The 21,893-nt window shown below is 37.3% G+C and overlaps 2 protein-coding genes and 1 pseudogene across 2 annotated transcripts; 1 reads left to right on the top strand and 2 right to left on the bottom strand.

The window, feature by feature from the left end:
• Positions 1 to 335: 335 nt before the first annotated feature.
• Positions 336 to 9,791, bottom strand: LOC100979352 (olfactory receptor 14A16). Its single transcript, XM_003815324.6, has 3 exons — positions 9,625 to 9,791; positions 4,738 to 4,852; positions 336 to 1,423 (listed from the first exon to the last, which is right to left on the bottom strand). The coding sequence occupies exon 3, from the start codon at positions 1,406 to 1,408 to the stop codon at positions 476 to 478; it is 933 nt and encodes a 310-aa protein (XP_003815372.3). The 5' UTR covers positions 1,409 to 1,423; positions 4,738 to 4,852; positions 9,625 to 9,791; the 3' UTR covers positions 336 to 475.
• Positions 9,792 to 12,832: 3,041 nt separating this feature from the next.
• Positions 12,833 to 14,856, top strand: LOC100979014 (3-keto-steroid reductase/17-beta-hydroxysteroid dehydrogenase 7-like; annotated as a pseudogene).
• Positions 14,857 to 17,029: 2,173 nt separating this feature from the next.
• On the bottom strand, positions 17,030 to 20,245 carry LOC129393148 (olfactory receptor 6J1-like). The gene is made up of 2 exons (XM_055092335.2): positions 20,150 to 20,245; positions 17,030 to 19,725 (listed from the first exon to the last, which is right to left on the bottom strand). Exon 2 carries the CDS (start codon positions 19,532 to 19,534, stop codon positions 18,752 to 18,754), a length of 783 nt encoding a protein of 260 aa, XP_054948310.2. The 5' UTR covers positions 19,535 to 19,725; positions 20,150 to 20,245; the 3' UTR covers positions 17,030 to 18,751.
• Between the last annotated feature and the right edge of the window lie 1,648 nt (positions 20,246 to 21,893).

Raw genomic sequence — 21,893 nt, 5'->3', positions numbered from 1 at the left:
TTTTTCATTTTATTCTTCTCAGTGACATTTAAATAGTCAAGTCAATACAAGGAATAAATATGGATAATTTGTCAAAGAATTCTATAAGATTTTTTTGTTCAGATTGATTAGGTCATAAGAGAGTAGAGGTTTGGGTTTTGTATTGCTGCTGCTGCTTCTTTAATAAGAGTTTTTAAGTGAGATAGTAAGTTCTAAACAAACATTCTTCCTTACATCATATTAAAGATAACTAGAAATCAGCTTATGTACACCACCCAAGAAGGGGTTTGGGAAATGGCTCCATATTGTAAAAATTCAGAATTTTACTTAAGAATAGAAAAATGTAATTAATTGCCCAAGGAAATTTTCTAATAAAATAATTGCTTTCATTTGTCTTTTTAAATTTTTACTTTTAAGAATTAGAGATAAAAATGAAGAATTAATGTGTGTACATTATAAATGGTATCTATTATTGAAAGAAAAAAAGCAACAGCTTTTACTTTTTGGTGAGCTTTCCCTTTATCAACATCCCCAGAGCCACCTTTATGGCCTTGTTTCTCAAACTGTATATAATGGGATTAAAGGTTGGGGGCAGCATAGTGTAGAACACAGAAATTACAGCATCCAAAATAGAAGGAGACTCTGAAGCTGGCCTCAGATAAGCAATGAGTCCAGTGGAAAGAAATAACACAACCACCAGCAAGTGTGGAAGGCAAGTAGAGTAGGCTTTTGACTGGCCTTCTGTGGAAGGGATCTTCTTGACTGTAGAGAAGACGTGGACATAGGTAATGATGATGACAATAAAACAGCAGAAATCCAAAACTACATTAATAAGGATGAGTGCAATTTCTCTTATTAAATTTTCTGAGCAAGAAATAGCTAATAACTGGGGAATGTCACAGAAGAACTGATGGACCATGTTGGACCCACAGTAGGATAAGGAGAAGGTGCCAGCTGTGTGCATCACAGCAATCAGACCCCCATACAGCCAAGACACAGTGGCTGTTTGGACACAGGTGCTCCTGTCCATGATGACATCATAGTGCAGAGGGTGACATATAGCAGTATAGCGGTCAAAGGACATCACCGTGAGGAGGAGCAGCTCTGCAGATGCTGAAAAAAGTAACAAAAAGACCTGGGAAACACAGCCAAGGAATGAAATGGAGTTGTTGTGTATCAAAGAATTGGCGATAGATTTGGGAGCCGTGACTGAAATAAGGCAGAGATCCAAGAAAGATAAATTCTTCAAGAAGAAATACATGGGGGTGTGGAGATGATGGTCCAAAGTTGTGATCATGATAATGAGGACATTCCCCATTAGGGCACACAAATAAATCAACAAGAAGAGAACCGAATGCAAAATGCACATATTTTTATTGGTAGAAAACCCCATGAGGATAAATTCAGTCACGATTGTGAGATTTTCCATTATTGCAGGAGTAATCTGCAGGAAAAGGAGAAGACTGAAGTAAAATATCAATGTCTACTCTTTAAATATTAAATATATATAACACATATATTATATTATTTAGCATACTGAAACACACACACGTACCACACGTATGGTAATTCCATGCCAATTTGCCACAAAAAATACTTTCATCTAGTTCTTTTTTAGTGCATTGATCACCAAGCATTTCCTGATTAATTTCATGTTATTGAGGCAATTTAGTTCACATAAATGCATTGTTATAATATTATCCAAATATATCTTATTAAATATACTGAAAGATTAAAAATTTTCTACGGATGTTATCAAAACTTAAAAACAAAGTTTTCCTGCCCATCTCCCTTGAAAACTCAAACCAACAAACCAATGGCTACTACATTGTACCATAGTCTTGCTCTTCCTACATCTTGTCCCATGACTAACAGGACCTCAGTTTCAACACACCTTCCAAGAATTTGAACAATAAACAATTCTGAAAACAAAACTTAACTATTACAGACCTCCCTCAAGCTATTCTACAAAGTCTTTAACCTACCTACTCTCTAAAAAACTTTGTTTGCAGGTATTCTTACATTTGAAATTTTAATAAGAGATTGAACTAATGGTGCTTTTTTAACACCATAATTTGCAATCTTGTGCCTATAGTTTCATAGGACACACACATGGTTACTGTAGGCAACAGATCCTATAATATATGAGCTGGCCGGGTGCGGTGGCTCACGCCTGTAATCCCAGCACTTTGAGAGGCCCAGGCAGGTGGATCGCCTGACGTCAGGAGTTCAAGACCAGCCAGGACAACATGGCGAGACCCCATCTCTGCTAAAAATACAAAAAATTAGCTGGGTGTGGTGGCGGGCACCTATAATCCCTGCTACTTGGGAGGCTGAGGCAGGGTGAATCACTTGAACCTGGGAGGCGGAGGCTGCAGTGAGCCGAGATCACACTATTGAACTCCTGCCTGGGCAACAGAGCGAGGCTCTGTCTCAAAACAAACAAATAAATAAATATTTTGTTAGCCTTATATTAACTGAATTACTCACTTTTCTTTTTTAATCCCCCATCTGCCACTTTGACTTTTTTCTCATATTTAATAAGTTAAACTATGTTTTCTCTTTCATCATAGCCAAGTTGTACAACGACAATGCGTGACCTTGCATATCACAATCTTAATGTTTTTATGTCCACTGCTTTCTCTGTTCCCCTCTATCCCTTCCAAAAAAGTATTGCAACTTATGGGGCAGGGGAGAAGGATCGCCACATAATTTGAACAAAATTCAGATGGTCTTACTCTGATGGAAAACTGTGGTTATTCATTCCTATTGCAGTGACATGTGGGGGCTTTCTAATTCTACAGATTGTATACATTGACCTTAATGTAAATTTAGTAAAATATTAAAACTGTACTTGACAATTTTCCTCCTGCACTCTCTTCTTTGGTTATTTCTTTTAAATATTGTGCCTGTTCTCTCTCAGGAGTGATAGATAAAGAAAAATCACAGTGTAAATGTTGTTTGCTGAATTTAGGAGAGAAGTGATATAAACTAATTTTAATCTGTTAGAAAAAAAACCCAGACATTTTAATGAACAGTTAAAAATAAATATTAGGATTTATTCCAGAAAAAGAAGTAAAAATATTTTGAGTGGTTTTTAAAAAATCATTTTAGTGATGTTCGATTTGATTAATCTCTGTGGCTGTTCTTGTTAAAATATTGTGACTTCATCTTACAGCATCACTAATAGTCCCCGAGTGGTTGAGTAAAAAAGCATATGATTACTAAGACAGATGTCCATACGTGTCTCTTTCTTCTAGTATGAGGGAAACAAAATGGTAAGGGAAAATTGACTCAAAGACAGTGGTATTGATGATTCTGTCTGACTGAGCTTTCTTCATAATCGTTTAGAAGCTGGAAAGTATAGCATGCCTTTTTAAGAAGTACTTCACATTTTTTTTTTAAGATTAGTCTTAAGTTTCTTGTTTCATTTATTTCTAGTTACCTCTCATTAATTTTGTGATTTCATTTAACATTTAATACACTTTCAGCTTAGTGTGGTAAATCCAAAAATATATCACTAAGAGTTACAACATCTGATATTCATAATACATACTCCTCAACGAAGATACTATAATGTGCCAAAAGTATTAAAAATTATAATCCTATTGTGGAATACTTAAAATTAAAAAGATAAAAAGTAGTATTTTATCCCATTTCTGTGTGTGAAGTTCACTCACAGGAAAAGCTAATACTGCTACTTTGAATAATTTGAGCATCAGAGAAAAAATATATCTTTAGGTTTTATTAGTTTCTATTATTTGTAAAATAAGAATTTTAATTGTTCCCAAATCCAGACAAATTTTAACTCCAAAATTTTTAAAATATGAAATGTGATTTTTATCATCAGAGAAATGCAAGTAAAAACTATAATGATATAATGATCTTACCCCAATTAAAATGGATTTTATCCAAAAGACAGGCAATAACAAATGCTGGGGAGGATGTAGATGTAGAGAAAAGGGAATTGTACACTGTTGGAGGGAATGTAAATTAGAACAGCCACTATGGACAACAGTATGGAGGTGCCTCCATAAACTAAAAATAAAACTACCATATGATCCAGCAATCCCATTGCTAGGTATATAACTGAATGAAAGGAAATCAGTATATCAGAGAGGTATTTGCACTTGCATTTTTATTCACTGTTCAGAACAGCTAACAGATGAGTAGATTTTAAAAATGTTGTGCATATGCACAATGGAATATTATTTACCCACAAAAACAAATGAAATCCTGTCATTTGCAACAACATGGATAGAACTAGGGGGCATTATGTTAAGTAAAATAAGCCAGGATCAGAAAGACAAATTTTGCATGTTCTCACTCTAATTGGGAGCTAAAAATCAAAGCAATTGAATTCATGAAGATAGAGAGTAGAATGGTGGTTCCCAGAGACTGAGAGGGTAGTAAGGAGTTTGGAGGAAAGTAGCAATAGTTAATGGGTGCAAAAATATCATTTAAAATGTGAATAAGATTTAGTATTTGATACACAACGAGGTGACTACAATCAACAGTAATTTATCGTATAATTAAAAATAAGAGAATGGAATTGGAATGTTCCTAACACAAATTATAAACGCTTGAGGCGATGAATGCCCCAATTACCCTAATATAATTTTTACACATCGTATATCTGAATCAAAACATCACAGGTACCCCATAAATATACACATCTCTATGTACCCACAAAAGTTAAAAATAAAAAATTTTTAAAAATAAAAAATATAATGAGTTTTCTTTTAAAAAATGACTTACTCTATACCTCCAATCTGGTGCACGAAGATTCCAGATGTCCTCTGAGGCTTGTTTTCAATGCTTCTTTATTCATTTATAGAGTGCTTACTAAAGGCCAGATCTTTCTGTTGGCAAACTTCAGTGAAAACAATGCAGTGAGTCAAATTCCAAAGGTGTGTGGGAAGTCACTTTCTCAAAACACCAGCATCTCCATGTTGTGCTTAGAGAGAGGGTGTGTGAGGAGCAGAGGAAAGAGCTATCCCAGGAGATTGCGATGGGAGTAACATCATGAAGAACACAGGTGGGGGTATAACAGGTGAGGTTCAGAGTTTAGCACAGCCCCAGGGGAGCAGATTTAAAAAAAAAAGACTAGGAGATGTGTTACAGAAAAAATGGAGAGCAGGATCAGGCAGACACTGCAGGTCATGGGAAGTAGTTTGTTTACTGTGAGTGAGAGAAAAATCTGGATGGTTTTGAGTAGAGGAGGAGAATGATCCGACTTATATTTGAACTTTTTGTCTTATTATCTATTTTATTGTATATATTTAAAGTGTATAATATGTTTTGATATGAATGTAGATAGTGAAATAATAATACAGTCAGGCAATCTAACATATCCATCACCTCACATAATTGCCTTTTATGTGTGAGTATGTAGTAAGAACACCTAAAATCTGCTCTCAGCAATTTTTTAGTTTACAGTAAAATATTATTAGTTATGGTCCTCATGCTGTGCATAAAATGCCCTGTTGAATGAAAGTATTGAGAGTGTCCATCCTTGTCTTGTTCCTGATCTTAGAGGAAATGTTTAAACTTTTCATTCTTGCAAATGATGTTAGCAGTGGGCTTGTGATTTATGGCTTTATGATTCTGTACCTAATTTGTTTAGAATTTTCATTATGAAAGGAATTGTATTAAATGCCTTTTCAGAATCTATTGAAATATTCTATGGTTTGGTCCTTCATTCTGTTAATGTAGTAGATCACAGTTATTGATTTGCATATTCTAAACCCACTTGCATCTGAAGGAAAAATCCAGATTTATTATGATGAATGATCTTTTTAATGTGCTGTTGAATTTGATTTGCTAGTATTTCATTGAAGATTTTTGCATCTGTGTTTATCTGGAACACGGGCCTGTAATTTTTCTTTTCTTGCAGTATCCTTGTCAGGATTCAGTATCAGAGTAATACTGGCCTCATAACATGATTTTAGAAGTGTTCCTTCATCTTCAATATTTTTGAAATGTGTAAGGGAGAACTGGCATTAGTTATTCTTTAAAGATTTGATAGAATTTACCCATGAAGCCACCAGTGACTGGGTGTTTTTGTTGTTGCTGTTATTGTTTATGTTTTTTAAAAAGGGGACTTAGTTTTGTTGCTATTTTCTATTGTCTTTCTGGACTTCATTTTTATTTTTCTCTGCTTTTTTCTTTGTTATTTCCTTTCTCCTACTAATTTTTGGCTTAGTTTGCTCTTTTTTCTCTAGGTTCTTGAGCATAATGTTAGGTTTTATTAAGATCTTTCTTGGGCCCGGCACGGTGGTGCACACCTGTAATCCCAGCACTTTGGGAGGCCGAGGTGTGTGGATCACTTGAGGTCAGGAGTTCGAGTCCAGCCTGACTAATATGGTGAAACCCCATCTCTACTAAATACAAAAAAAACCCAAAAACAATTACCCAAGCGTGGTGGTGCATGCCCGTAATCCCAGCTACTCGGGAGGCTGAGGCAGGAGAATCACTTGAACTTGGGAGGCGGAGGTTGCAGTGAGCCAAGATAGTGCCATTGCACTTCAGCCTAAGCAACAAGAGTAAAGCACCGTCTCAAAAAAAATCTTTATTTTTCATGTAGGCATTGGTGCTGTAAATTTTCTTATTAGAACTGCATGACTGCATCTCATAAGTGTCAATATGTTGTGTTTTCATGCTTGTTTGAATCAACATGTTTTTTCATTTCCTTTTTAATTTCTTCTTCGAACCATCAGTTGTTTATAAGCATGTTAATTTCAACATATTTGTGAAGTTTTCTGAAATTCCACTATTATTGTTATCTAGTTTCATACCATGTAGTCAGAAAAGATACTTGATATGATTTCATTCATCTTAAACTTGTTAAAAATCACGTTGTGGCCTAACATTTGGTCTATGCTGAATAATGTTTTATGTGCACTTGAGAGGAACGTATCTTCTGCTGCTATTGGATGGAATGTTTGGGATGTGTCTGTTAGGTCCATCTGGTCTAAAGTGTAGTTCAAGTCCAATCCTTGTTGATTGACTGCTGGATGATTACTAATACATCAGTTCATAGTTGAATGTGGAGTATTGAAATCCCCTACTATTACTTTATCACTATGTCTTTTCAGATAAAGTATTTGCTTTATATATTTGGTATGCTGATGTTACATTCATATATATTTGCAATTGTTATATCTTCTTGATCGATTAACCCCTTTATCATTATATAATAACTTTCTTTGACTATTTTTACAGTTTTGACTTAAAGTCTATCTTATGTAAGTATAGCTACCTCTGCTCTCTTTGATACCCATTTGGATGGAATATCCTGTCATCCTTATACTTTCAATCTACATGTGTCCTTTATGATGATGTGACTCACTTGAAGGCAAGGTATATTATCTATGCACCCACTTTATGTCTTTTGATTGGAACATTTAATTCATTTGCAGTTGATAAACTGGGTAGTACTTACTGCTGCCATTTTGTTAAATATTCTCTGGAGTTCTTTTGTGTGTTTTTAAAATAGATTCTTTGTTCCTTTCTTCACCTTTTGCTGTCTTCCTTTGTGATTAGATTTTCTCTAGTGGTGTGCCTTGATTCCTTACTTTTTATCCTTTTTGTGTCTACTATAGGTTTTGGCTTTTTTGGTTAGTATGATAATAACTTAAAACATTTTATACTTATAATAGGCTATGTTAAGGTGTTAACAATTTAACTTTATCCACATTAAATGTAAAAACTGTATTACTCCTCTCATTTTAAGTCTCTTATGTCATAATTTATGTTTTTTATGTTGTAAACAAATTTGTTGCTATTATTATCTTAATAGTTTTGTATTTTTCACACTGTGATAGTTAATTTTAGGTGTCAAACTTGACTGGATTAACAGAGGCTTAGGTGGCTGGTGAAGCTTTGTTTCTGGATGTGTCTGGGAGGGTGTTTCCAGAGGAGATTAACATGTGAGTCCATGTACTGAGAGAGGAAGGCCTGCCCTTAATGCCCTTAATGGGGCTGCGGTGTGTGTGTGTGGCGGGGGGGCGGGGGTGCTGGCGAAAACAAACAGTAGGCAGAAGGGGGATTTTTTTTCTCTCTTTCTGTTATCTCTGTCTTCAGGAGTGAGATGCCTCTCTTCCTCTGGCCCTCAGACATCAGACTCCAGATTCTTCAGCTTTTGGACTCTGGGACTTGCACTACTGGCCTCCCAAGGGCTCTTGGGCTTTTGGCCTTGGACTTGGGGCTGCACCATCAGTTTCCCTGGTTCTGAGGCTTTCAAACTGAATCATAATACCAGCTTCTCTGATCATCCAACTCACACTTGGCCTTTCTGGGACCTCTCTGCCTCTATGATTATGTGAGCCAATTCCCCTGAATAAATCCCCTCTCATATAGCCTATTGGTTATGTTTCTCTGAAGAACTCTAATATACGTTTAAAATTACTAATACATCTTTCAAATTACAGATTTCACACAACATCTAATAATCTGACTAGGCTCTCAGTTCATAATTAAGAGTGAGGAAGCTTATTGGGTATTCTAGGAGCAAAGACTGAGCTTATCAATAGCTGAACTTCATCAAGAAAAGATGCAGAGGTTTTGAGGGATCTCAAACACAAATTTTTTCCAGAATTGTTGCCCCAGAAGGGAAGCATATAAAATATTTGGCCAGCTGAATGTAAGACTGTCACTTGAATTTTGTAAAATAAAATTAAGGGTTTCAAAATATATAATGTCTGTATTCACTAAAGGACCCTATTGATTTGTATTCCTTATTCCCACTACCCTTTGTGGGGCGCCTGATATCTCTGAGGCTTATCTCTTCTTCAACTTCTGTAGAACCTACATTCCACTACTTTTACCAGGAGTTGGAGTAATTTCTTAACTTTTGAGGTGAAGATCTAGAGTTGTATTACAGTATTAAAATAAAATAAGCCAGGCACACAATGGCTCATGCCTGTAATCCCAATGTTTTTGGAGGCAAAGGTGGAAGGATCACTTGAGGCCACAAGTTTGAGACAAACCTGAGCAACCTGGAGAGACCCCCATTTCTACGAAATAAAAAAATAAAAACATTATCTGGGTATGGTGCTGCACACCTGTAGGCCTTGCTACTCAGGAAGCTGAGGTGGGAGGATCCTTTGAGCCCAAGAGGTTGAGGCTGCACTCACTGAGCCATGACCATGACACTACACTCCAGCCTGGGTGACAGAGCAAGACCTTGCCTCTAAAATATTATAACAAAAGATGATAAAATAAAATAGTTACCCCAACATCTAGCATGACAATTAAATAATACTGTAAGTGCTGCAGTAGGTCTTCAAGCATGCATACAGAACATAAATATAATATGGGAAAAATGTTTTTAGGCAGTGGACATCAGAGCACAAAACTGTCAATTCTGAATGAATATTAGTGGAAAAATACTATGCAACTATTTTTTACTGGGAAGGATATGATAACTATGTATTTCCTGTTTTGAAGCATCCAGAATTGGAGGAGACACACACTCAAAAGTTAAGCACCAATCCAAACTTCAAATTTAAAGTTATTAATATCGTAAAATTGAATTGAATTAAAAGCAAAAATATAAAAATAAATAAAATAATATTCATATTGTTCTAAATATCGGTAGATCATCCAGATAAGCTGTAAAATTTAATACTGTTCCAACAATACCTTTATAATTGAAGTGGTGTCACTGTCTGGGGTAAATATCCAGGATTCACTGTCTCCCACAAAGAAGATTTAGGACACGGACACACACCAGGAGTTCAGGAGCAGAGGTTTAATAGGCAAAGGAAAGAGAAAAGAAAATAGAGCTCTCTCTAGTAAGAAAGAGGGCCTTCTGAAAGGAGGGACCAGCCAGCAGCGGAGTTCGCTGGATTTTATAGGCAGGCTTGGGGAAGTGGTGTCTGATTTACACAGGGCCCACAGGTGTGACATTTGCATAATGCCGGGGGGAAGGCTGGCCACGTCACCTTAATCTCGTTATGCAAATGGGCTTTTCACTTGACCAGGGCGTCTTGTCTGCTTTTTACTGTGCTCATGGCTGGCAAAGAGAAGCAAAGATGGAGCCGCCATTTTGAACATGCCTGGTCCTAGGTAGCTTTTTCCTCTCTGCATTCACCTGGGCAAGCTTCCAGCTTCCTTGTCTATGTGGGCAGCTCAATTTTATAGGCTGCTCTTTGTTAGAAAATGATTTTGGTGCTGCTGTACATTAAAAAGAGAAACTTTATCGAGGACTCCCATACCCTATCTGCTTATGTAGTTTCTTATCTCCTATATCATAATTATGTCATCATTAAAATCTGTATCTCTTCTATATCTGTATCTTTGTCTATGTCTAAATCTACATATTTAAAATTCAGTACATTAATCTCACATTGCATTTAACTGTCACGTCCTTTTATTCCCCGTTAATCTGGAGTAGTTTATCAATCTCTCTGTGTCCATGAGTTTGACATTCTGAAGAATGAAGGTCAGATACTTTGTAGAATGTCCCTCGATTTAAATTTTCTGTGACTTCCTCAAAATTAGAATCAGATTGTTATAAGAAGGCAAGGATGTCAATTTGTTCCATTACTGTTGGTGCTAACTTTAATCACTTGGTTAAGATGGTGTCTGCCAGATTTCTCCACTTTGAAGTCATGCTTTTTCCCTTTGTAATGAATAAGAATTGTATGTGCATATACCTTGAGTCTAGGCTTCAGATGGAATTGTTTTCACATGGCACATACTTTTCTAAAATTCTGAGCAATATGCTTGGCAATTATTTTCTAGATCTTTTATAAAGTCCATTAGTCATCCCTTCATATTTGCATATCTCTTTATGTAGTTGTCCCTTTGAATCTGATATTTGTAATTTTAAATATTTCAACTTTATATAACTGACTTTAGTTCTTAACTAAGATGTCTGACCATGCTTCCATGCCTGATTGCCACTTGTATCTTCCTAATTTTACTGAGTCTCTAATTACATGCTTTTACACTTTTACATGTAAATATCTACCATATTTGAACATTGGCCATTTAGATACCTGTGTAACTTGGAATCAAATTTATGATCTCTTTTTTTTAAATGAAATTCAGACATGGTAGTCTGCCTCTTTGAGTGTGCAGTGATCTTTGAATGTAAATATAGACATTTACAAAGTTGATTATTTATAAAGTTACTGCTAGTGACATTAGAACACCTCAGCCATCTTTACGGCTGAAATGGTGCAGTAAAGGAGTAAAGTAAAATGGAGAAAGAGATGGGGGGAAGTGCTGGCGGGCGGAAGTGCTGGCGGGCAGAGATGAAAGCTTCAATCAGATTATGCAACCAACCTGAGAGACTTTCACAAAAAAGGAACAGAACTTAATTCTATCTGCTCTGCAAATTCTCCTCATTGGCCTGATCTAACCAGAAGCCAAGGACAGTGACTTTGCTGATACAGTCCAGAAAACTTAGACTGCAGGCCACAGTGCAGGCTGGAGGAGAGTTAACAATGGATCCAGAGGGGTATATATATATATACACACACATTCTACACACAATCTGTAGATTATTTGTTATCTATCCGGTCAGGATAAATTGTTCTTCAATTCATACCTTTCACAATTTTGAAAAAATGTCAGCCATTACCCCTAAGACATTATCTCTCATCCTTCTTTTTGATTCTTATTTTCTTTTTCGTTTCTTATATTCCTAACTTATTCCTGACTTCTGTGTATGTGTGTGTTTGTGAAATTTCATTTTTCTATTCTCTGTTAAATGTTCTGGAAAATTATCTCAATGTAATAATTTTTTATTAAAATTGTATAGGAATTTCATTTTAAACAATAATCTGCTTCCACATTTGAAGTTCTACTTGGCTCTTTCTCCAAATCTGTGTGGTCAATAATTATTCTCATACTTTATTTCTTAAACTTTTTTATTCTTTCAAGTGAATTTTTAAATATATGGTGCATATTTCTTTATATTTTGAGTTCAACAATTGCAACGTATGGACTTCTTCCAAATTAAGAACTTTGAAACAAATCTTAAAAAATTAGAGAAGTGTTCACATATTGTATAGTTCACAACTATAATTATGTGAATAAGAAACTCTTTGAGGTCCATTATATAAAGAGATAAGAATATAAAATAATTTACTAACTCAAAGTGAGATAAAATGAGAAATCAACATAATCATGAGTAATTGTGACTAAATGAATTTGAATACATACAATCTTGAGACATGATTTAACTTTTTTTTTTTTTTTGAGACAGAGTCTCGCTCTGTCGGCAGGCTGGAGTGCAGTGGCATGGTTTCAGCTCACTGCAACCTCTGCCTCCTGGGTTCAAGTGATTATCCTGCCTCTGCCTCCCGAGTACCTGGGACTACAAGCACACAGCATCACGCCCAGCTGATTTTTTTGTACTTTTAGTAGACAAGATTTCAACACATTGGCCAGGGTGGTGTTGATCTCCTGACCTCGTGACCCGCCTACCTCAGTCTCCCAAAGTGCTGGTATTACAGACGTGAGCTACCGCACCCGGCCGATTTAACATTTTTTAACTTACTAAAAGATTTTTATTGCATTATTTAGTCAAAATCAACAAAAAGTTAGCAATGATACTGTCTTAAAAACTACTTTTAAATAGTCTAATTAATTTCCTAACTAAAATATTGATTTTTATTATGTTTCAGTATTTTTGTAGGTAATAAAGTTATTACAGTAATGTGCATTAATATTAATAAATCAAAATGTTAAAGCCAAAAAATAAAAATTTTAATCATTTGAAAGTAAAATTTACAATATGGGCAGATGGCAACACAATAAATCCAAAAAATCAAGATTTTATTTTATTTTTTAACAATTCATGAATGGGATCCAAATACACATGGTAGCACTCATTAAAATCAGTATTTGGCTAAAGTCAAGGTTACAACTGAATATCATCATCATAGCATAAACTGCTTGAAAATTAATTTAGGCCTGGAAGTGTGCAGGCACAAAGATGCAAAAGGTGTTTTTGATCACCGGGGCAAGCAGTGGCATTGGCCTAGCCCTCTGAAAGCGGCTGCTGGTGGAAGATGATGAGCTTCATCTGTTTGACGTGCAGGAACTTGAAGCAAGACAGAAGCTGTCCGTGCTGCTCCGCTGGCCTCTCACCCCACCACCGTGTCAGCTACCTGCAGTCAGTTTTCTGGGCCTCCAAGTGACTTAAGCAAAGGTTTCAGAAATTAGACTATATATAAGTCGAAATGCTGGGATCATACCCAGTCCACAGCTAAATGTCAAAACAGTTTTCTTTGGCCTCTTTGGAAGAAAAGTGATTCATATGTTCTCCATAGCTGAAGGCCTGCTGACCCAGGATGATAAGATTACTGCTAATGGACTTCAGGAGGTGTTTGAGAACAATGTCTTTGGCCGTTTTATCCTGATTCAGGAACTGGAGCCTCTCTTCACCATGGTGACAATCCATCTCAACTTAGCTGGACATCGTCTCGCAATGCAAGGAAATCTAATTTCAGCATCAAAGATGCTGCCAAGCATCTTTGCCAAGCTAAGCAAAGGCAAGGAACCCTACAGCTCTTCCAGATATGCCACTGACCTTCTGAGTGTGGCTTTGAACAGGAACTTCAACCTGCAGGGTATCTATTCCAATGTAGTATGTCCAGGTAGAGCATTCACCAGTTTGACATATAGATTTCTGGCTCCCTTTGTTGGACACTGTTGATGCCACTAATATGGCTGCTTCGCTTTTTTGCAGATGCATTCACTTTGACACCATACAATGGAATAGAATCACTGGTATGGCTTTTCCACCAAAAGCTCAAATCTCTCAATCCTCTGATCAAATATCTGAGTGCCACCACTGGCTTTGGAAGAAATTACATAATGACCCAGAAGATGGATCTAGATAAAGACATTGCTGAAAAATTTTATCAAAAGTTACTGGAACTGGAAAAGCATGTTAGGGTCACTATTCAAAAAACAGATAACCAGGCCGGGCACAGTGGTTCATGTCTGTAGTCTCAGCACTTTGGGAGGCCAAGGCGTGAGGATCACGTGAGACCAAGAGTTCGAGACCAGCCTGGGAAACATAGTGATACCCTATCTCTACAAAAAGAAATACAAAAATTAGCTGGGCATGGTGGTATGCGCCTATAGTCCCAATTACTCAGGAGGATGAGGTGAGAGGATTGCCTGAGGCTGGGAGGGGAAGGTTGCAGTGAGCTGAGATTGTTCCACTGCACTTCAGCCTGGGTGACAGTGTAAATACAGACACATCAATCAATGGAACAGTTTAGAGAGCCTAGAAATAAGTGGAGCCCATGCACCCATAGTCAACTAATTTTTGATGAAGATGCCAAAAGTATACAATAGGAAAATGACAGTCAATAAAAGGTGTTGGGAATACTGGATATCCATATGCAAAAGCATAAAATTAGACGTTATCTCATACTATATACAAAAGTCAACTCAGAATGAATTAAAGACTTGACATAAGGCCTGAAGCTGTAAAACTACTAAGAAAATATGGGGTTAAAACTATATAACATTGGTCTGGGCAATGTTTTTTTTTTTTTTTTTTAAATTTGACCCCAAAAGTACAGACAACAAAATCAAAAATAGATAAATGGGATTACATCAAATTAAAAATCTTCTGCACCACAAAATGTCACCTGACACCTGTAAGAATGGATATAATAAAAAAAGACAAAATGTAAGTGTTGGTGAGGATGTAAGAAAAGGGAACCCTTGTACACTGTTGGTGAGAATGTAAATTAGTACAGCCATAATGGGGGTTCCTCAGAAAACTAAATATTGAACTACCATATAATTCATCAATCTCACTTCTGGGTAATTACCCATAAGATTGAAAATCAATATGTCAAAGAGATGTCTGTAGTCCCGTGTTTGTTGCAGCATTATTCACAGCAGCCAAGTTCTGGAATCAACCTAAGTATCTATCAAGGTATGAATCGGTAAAGAAAATGTGGCATATATACACAATAAAATACAAGTCATCCTCAAAGTGGAAGAAACTGTCATTTGTGAAAACATGGATGGAAATGGAGAACATTATGCTACGTGAAATAAACCAAACACAGAAAGAGAAAAACCACATGCTCTCACTTATATGTGGAATCTAAATCAATTGAACTCACAGAAGCAGAGAAATAAACTTGAAGCCAGACCCTCTAGCTATAACTGGAAAGGCTGGGGTTTTGGCTGTGCACTGGATTTCTTTCTATCCTCATGTTGAAGGTGAACATGGGCTTTTCCACTCTCTGCACTGAGCTGGGGGGATCTGTGGCAAATGCCTGTGTGCACATTCATACTGCACCCTTTGATACAGAGCAGATGGCTCTTGGAAATTAGCCCATTGTATGTCCACCTTTTTGTTTTCTGTGGCCCAGGGCCACGCAGGAATGCAAAACTTCATTGACTCCCAGGGCTAGGTCATGAAAGAGATAGTCACTTGAGTGTGAGCTATAGTAGTTGTAGCACCTGATGCATGGATAAGCTCCTTCGAGGAAGAACGGACAGATTGGGTTTATCACTGAGGTGGGCCAGAGGAAAGGCTTGGGAAGTTCTTAGCTCTGGCTCAGGCAGCCAGAGGGCTATTGTCTGTCTGCCCTGTTAGCTCCTCAATGCAAGTTTATTGTCAGGCTGTCAAGTATCTACTGGAAATGTGTGCTGTAAACCTCTTAGGAGAGATTTAGAGCTGCACGTCCCAGCCCTTTTTCTGCAACACTACTCTCAAAGGTGTAGCCCCAAAAATGGAAATGTTTGCAGTCTTGTTTAAAACCACCTCTTTGTTCATGATCTAAGATGACTCACATATGCCAAGGCCCTTCTGCATCCAGAGCTAGAAAGTTTAGGATGCAGTCTCTCCAGTGGGAGCGGTAAAACTTGAGGCATTCGACGTTTCGACAATCTCCTTCCCAAGAGAGATGAATAGATCTGGATTTATCTCTGAGGCAAGCCCAGGAAGAAGGCATGGGAAGTGCTGATTTTCCTCTCAGGCTGCCAGCAGGCTACAATTTGTCTGTCATTGCAAATTCACGATGGAACTGAGAAGCCATTGGAAGAGTGTGTTTTTGGGGAGAAACGCCGAGCTCTTTTCCCAAAGGGTGGAGGCCCTGGAAACGCATCCACAGCCATATCAATAGCAAACTGCCTCCCTTTTTCTTGTGTTATAGAGATGCTTGCTCATGCCTAATCCCCTCTGCTCTCAGAGATGGTGAATTAAGAGCCATGCCATGGGGGACCTTAGAGTTAGGGTGATATATGTGAGGTCTGAACTTTCTTCTCCACAGGGGAGAGCTGAGTGTTGAGGATTCCCTTCCTGATTGTGTGGCACAGTGCCTGGAGCAGGGTCCATGCTGGAGTGTGCCTCAGCTTTTCCTCCCCTTCTGATGTGGATGTTTTCTTTGTTGCGCAGAGGGTAGGAGTCTCTCAACAACTGGTTTCTTTCTCCCAGAGAGAACTGATCTATAAATATATGTTTATTGGCACATCCTTGGGTGTCATTTATTTTCCATTCATCCTAATTGCTTTTGTTTCACAGTTTATCCTCTCTTGTTGTTAACATATTATTTTAGTGTTTCCTTTCATTTCTCCTATTGAATTCTTAGGTATACTACATAATATTACTATTATTTTTAGTACTTGTTTTAAAGCTAATATTGTATATTTAATTTATTAAAATCTATAATAGTTCATATTTTACAACTATACTACACACTTTATAGTTCATCCTTCTTCCTCCCAAAAACAACAGTAAAAATGTCTAGACCCGCACTTCCTGCATCCTGTTTCCTATTTCCTAGTCACATTTCCTATTCCAAAAATGTAACAACTATTAGACAATTTTTGTCATATATATTACTTCTATTTATTCCACATTACATTTTCATGCTGTTTATGCTTTAAGCAGTCTCTTGTTTTTTAAATTGCAAGAAAAAATAAAGCAAAGTCTTTGTTATGACCTAACTTAATAACCATTTCTGGTGCATTCTGTTTCATTTAATTGATACAATTTTCCATTGGTAATCATTTCCCATTTACCTGTAGATACCTTTTAATATTACTTATTATCTACATGTGTGGTGACAAATACTTTCTGCTTTCTTATGGCTCTAATCAGAAAGTTGTTATTCTGGCCAGGTGCAGTGGCTCATGCTTGTAATCTCAGCACTTTGGGAGGCCGAGGCGGGCAGATCACCTGAGGTCAGGAGTTTGAGACCAGCCTGGCCAACATGGCTAAACCCCGTCTCTACTAAAAATACAAAAAAATGAGCGGGGCGTGGTGGCGCATGACTGAAATCCCAGCTACTCAGGAGGCTGAGGCAAGAGAATTGCTTGAACCCGGGAGTCGGAGGTTGCAGAAAGCCCAGATCACGCCACTGCACTCCAGCCTGGCCAACAGAGTAGGATGCTGTCTCAAAAAAAAAAAAAAAAAAAAAAAAGACAGAAAAAGAGGATATAGATGTTTGATTTCCATGGCTTCTTATTTATATATTTGCTCATTTTATTCTTTCAGCCTTTAAAACATGTCTTTCAGTTGTCGTCTGCCTACCATTGTTATTGATGAAAACTCAATGACTATTTTTAAACTTTTCCCCCAGCATCCAATGTGTCATTTTTTAATGGTTCTTTTTAAATTTTATTTTGAGGTTTAGTTTGAAACAGACTAGTACGTGCCAAGATGTTATTTATTGTATTGTTTGGGTTTTATTATCTTTTTTTTTTTGAAATCTAGGATTTTTTAAATACAAATTGGGAATTATTTAGTTACTAGTTCTGTATATTCGTTTTCTTTCACAGTTTCTCTAATCCTTTCTAAGTGTGACTGCAATTATACATAAGTTAGAGAATGTTCTACTGTGACAAAACTCCCTGTTGGTGTGCTCATTTTTCTGTATTGTTTTTCCTTTTATACTTCAGCTTAGATAATTTATATTATTTTACTTTCATGTTCAATTTTCCATTTTTTTCTATTATCCCTGTTAGCAGTTTAGATGTGCACTACGTTTCCCGAAGCTTATATCAGCATGCTCGCTCTCAAACGAAGTTTCTGATACTATCAATTCCCAAACAATTATTTTCTGACTGTACAAAAATGTTTTCCTCTTTGTCCTTGACAAATCTATTTTCTTCAGTTTTTTGTTTTTTGTTATTTTTCTCCAATGATCATGTATTCCTTCATTGCCTCGCTCATTACAAATGTTGACAATTAATTTTTTCAGAATAACCTTAATACTAAATTATAAAATACTTGTACTTAAACTGTGAAAAGTAGAAAACAAATCAATATACAGAAATATTTTAAGCACTTTATTTAGACATTTTCCATTTGCTTATCCAAAAAGCAAATACCATTAGTAAAAATGAATGAAAATGATGAATTAAAAAATTAATGACCTATATTCAAAGTAATATAGAGTTTAAGCCCATAATACAACTTCTGAAATTATATTCCAAGGATGAATTTTTGTTTAAGTGTATTTGTGTTGAGAGGAGACGTGCTCTGAAAACTTTTCTTTCCACAGTGCATAGATATGAAAAAAAGTATATAAATATATATACGCACACACTCTTACCCACCACCACATCCTCTTACCACCTATAACGAGAAGTTTCATTAATGATACACAATATTGGAAATTTAAATTGCACAAAACCTGGTATATTTCATTATGAAAACTGGAAATTTTTTCATAACTAAGATCATGTATTCATTTACAAATGTCTTAGGACTTTGTTAGAATCATCATTGATGAAGCTGAATATATCCAGGACTAAGAGTATTTTCAGAGAATCCTCATGTGGACCTTACCCCTTTGGGCAAGCTCTGTCCTCTGGCCAAGGCGTCCTTCAGTGCATCTTTCATGGCTTCATTCCGCAGACTGAAGATGAAGGGATTCAGGAGGGGTGTGATGATGCTGGAGAGGATAAAGAGGATCTTGTTGAGGTGCAGGCTGCTCTTCTGTGAGGGGTGAACATAGACAAAGATGGAGATCCCATAGCCCACGGAGACCACCGTGAAGTGAGAGGCACAGGTGGTAACGGCTTTGCATTGACCTTGGCCTGAGGGTATCTTCAGAATGGTGGAGATGATGTAAACGTAGGAGACCACTGTGAGTGAGAGGGAGCTGAGGAGCAGGACCAGTGAGCTGAGAAAGTCCAACAGCTCAATAGCACGAATGTCAGCACAGGCCAGGTGGAGGAGAGGGGCGCTGTCACAGAAAAAGTGCTCAATCACGTTGGGACCACAGTGTGGCAGTCCTGCCTTGAGGATGGCCGATGGGAGCATGAGGAGAAAGCCACCCACCCAGGAGAGGATGACGAGGCGGGCACAGAGTGAGCTGGTCATAATTGCAGGGTACTGAAGAGGACTGCAAATGGCCACATAGCGGTCATAGGACATGACAGCAAAAGGAATAAACTCAGTGCATCCGGAAAGAAAATAGAAATAGGACTGTGCAGAGCATTCGCCACTTGTGATGCTCTTCCTCTCCGATGGGAAGCCCTCCAGCATCTTAGGAACAGCACAGGTTATGGTTAATGTTTCACTGAAAGAGAGATTGCTGAGGAAGAAATACATGGGTGAGTGGAGCCTGTAATCCACAAGAATCAGGGTAATAATAAGGGTGTTTCCAAGGACTGTCACCAAATAGGCTGATAAAAAATCACAAAGAGGAGGCCCCCAAGGGCTCTGGTGGTTGGTATCCCCACGAGAATAAACTCAGTCACCAATGTCCAATTTCCCCTTTCCATGCTTCATATCTCGTTTTACTGTAAAGAGAGTTATAGAACAAACAAGGTAATTCACTTATCAAATTACAAACTTCAGGATAAAGTGAGAAGAAATAGTTTTAGCCCCTTTTTTTTGTTTCTAAAAAAATTGAGCAACATGGTTGAAATTATGGTTGAGTGCAATATTTCCTATAAAATCCAGATTAAGATATATGATAATCAACTTCTCTAAATCTTTCTTTTTTATATTCCGTAATTCTTGGGAGGGGGAGGATATTTGTTAAATATATTAGTAGACTTGTATTTCCTAGATCTAATAACATATTTAACATATTGACCTATATTTCCCAGGTCTAATATATTTAACATATTTAACAAATTTGTCATGTGTTTTAATAAATGGAGCAATAAAAGATGTAGATGGTAGTTGTAAATATCATAGCAGTTTATTTTCAATGTTTACCTTGCGGGGACTAAGCTGCCTGGGATGTTGCGAGCACATGCAGAGGGCTCAGGATTCCAGTTCGAAGTCAGTGGGGCAGCTATGGCTTCCAGTGTCACATTGGACCATAGGTGCACACGGCAGCCAATTATGACAGAGGCACTTGAGCACCTAGGAGTCTGGAACTCCAGCTGCTCCAACTGCCAGTAAGGGTGGAAAACTACAGATGAATTAGTTTACCCTCCTTCACACACTGAAAATTATTGTCTCTTTAAGTTTAAACATATCCCCCTTTTCTAACTTTTATTTATCTTTGCCTTGTATGGAAGCACATGGAGGTTAATTTATTCTTCAAAATCTTGCAGTTGGTATAAAAGTACTGTAGAAATAAAGTATAAAGATTTGCAAAAGTGTTGATAATTTTTCAATCTTTTACAAAACTATCTTTGATAGGATCAACTAAATGTTTGAATAAAAGTTTGTGTCTCAATTAGCTGGAGATGAAAAGAGTATCTGAGACAAGGTTTTGCTGATGTAGATTAGTGCTAACATTGCCCATATGGAGCAAAAATTTGCAATAATTTGGTATTATTGCAAACTTGTGAATGACAGAATTCTCAAGTTTAAAAATTATCATAGGCTGGTGCGGTGGCTCACGTCAGTAATCCCAGCATTTTTGGGAGGCCAAGGTGGGAGGCTCGTGTGAGCCCAGTAGTTGGAGACCAGCCTAGCAACATAGAGAGGCACCACCTCTAGAAATGATTTAAAAACTAGTCGGGTGTGGTGGCACATGCCTGTAGTCCCAGCTACTCAGGAGGCTTAGGCAGAAGGATTGCTTGAGCCCAGGAGGTCGAGGCTGCAATGAGCTATGATCATGCCATTGCACTCCAGCCTAGGAAACAGTGTGAGACAGAGTCAGACCCTGTGTCAAACATATAAAAAATTAATTAATTAATTAAAATTATCATATTAAAATAAGTAGAACCGTATAAACTATAGTAAGATTATATAACTGGCATCAGTGGAGCATGATTATCTCAACAAAGAAAAGTGGGAATAATGAGAGAAACACAATCTGTTTACGCAATGAGAAATAAAACAAATTTTAGAAAACAAGAAATGGAAATATGAATTATGAATCTGCAACAATAAGAATTGTATCAATAAACATGAATATATTAATTTTTACTGTTATAAATATCAGATTGAAATACAAAGCCCTATGCAGTTTGCTAGAATAAATATACTAAATATAAAAGCTTAAAATGCAAAAGAGAGGCCGGGCATGGTGGCTCACCCCTGTAATCCCAGCACTTTGGGAGGCTGAGGCAGGCGGATCACCTGAGGCCAGGAGTTCAACACCAGCCTGGTCTACGTGATGAAACCTTGTCTCCACTAAAAAAGATAAAAAATTAGCCGGGCGTGGTAGTGGGTGCCTGTAGTCCCAGCTACTCGGGAGGCTGAGGCAGGGAGAATGAACCCAGGAGGCGGAGGTTGCAGTGAGCCGAGATTGCACCACTGCACTCCAGTCTGGGCGACAGAACAAGACTCCGTCTCAAAAAAAAAAAAAAAAAAAAAGAGATAAAAGTACACAGGCAAGCTAGTATTACAATAAATCAATCATACCCTATTTCAACTAAGCTTTCATTTTTGCTCGCAAATCCACCTCTGTGTCTTCAGTCAGCTGTCAATCTCACTCTGCAAGATGAGTATGGAATGCCTTTGCCACTTTCTTCAAATCCTGACCTACACTGTCTATGGTAAA

This window comes from Pan paniscus, chromosome 1 (genome assembly GCF_029289425.2).
Source record: "Pan paniscus chromosome 1, NHGRI_mPanPan1-v2.0_pri, whole genome shotgun sequence".
NCBI lineage: Eukaryota > Metazoa > Chordata > Mammalia > Primates > Hominidae > Pan > Pan paniscus.
This window is presented reverse-complemented; position numbering and strand designations above follow the sequence as displayed.

Bases quoted from the DNA above. Each gene is read 5' to 3' on its own strand.
- LOC100979352 (XM_003815324.6), bottom strand. From the start codon at position 1,408: ATGGAAAATCTCACAATCGTGACTGAATTTATCCTCATGGGGTTTTCT.
- LOC129393148 (XM_055092335.2), bottom strand. From the start codon at position 19,534: ATGTATTTCTTCCTCAGCAATCTCTCTTTCAGTGAAACATTAACCATA.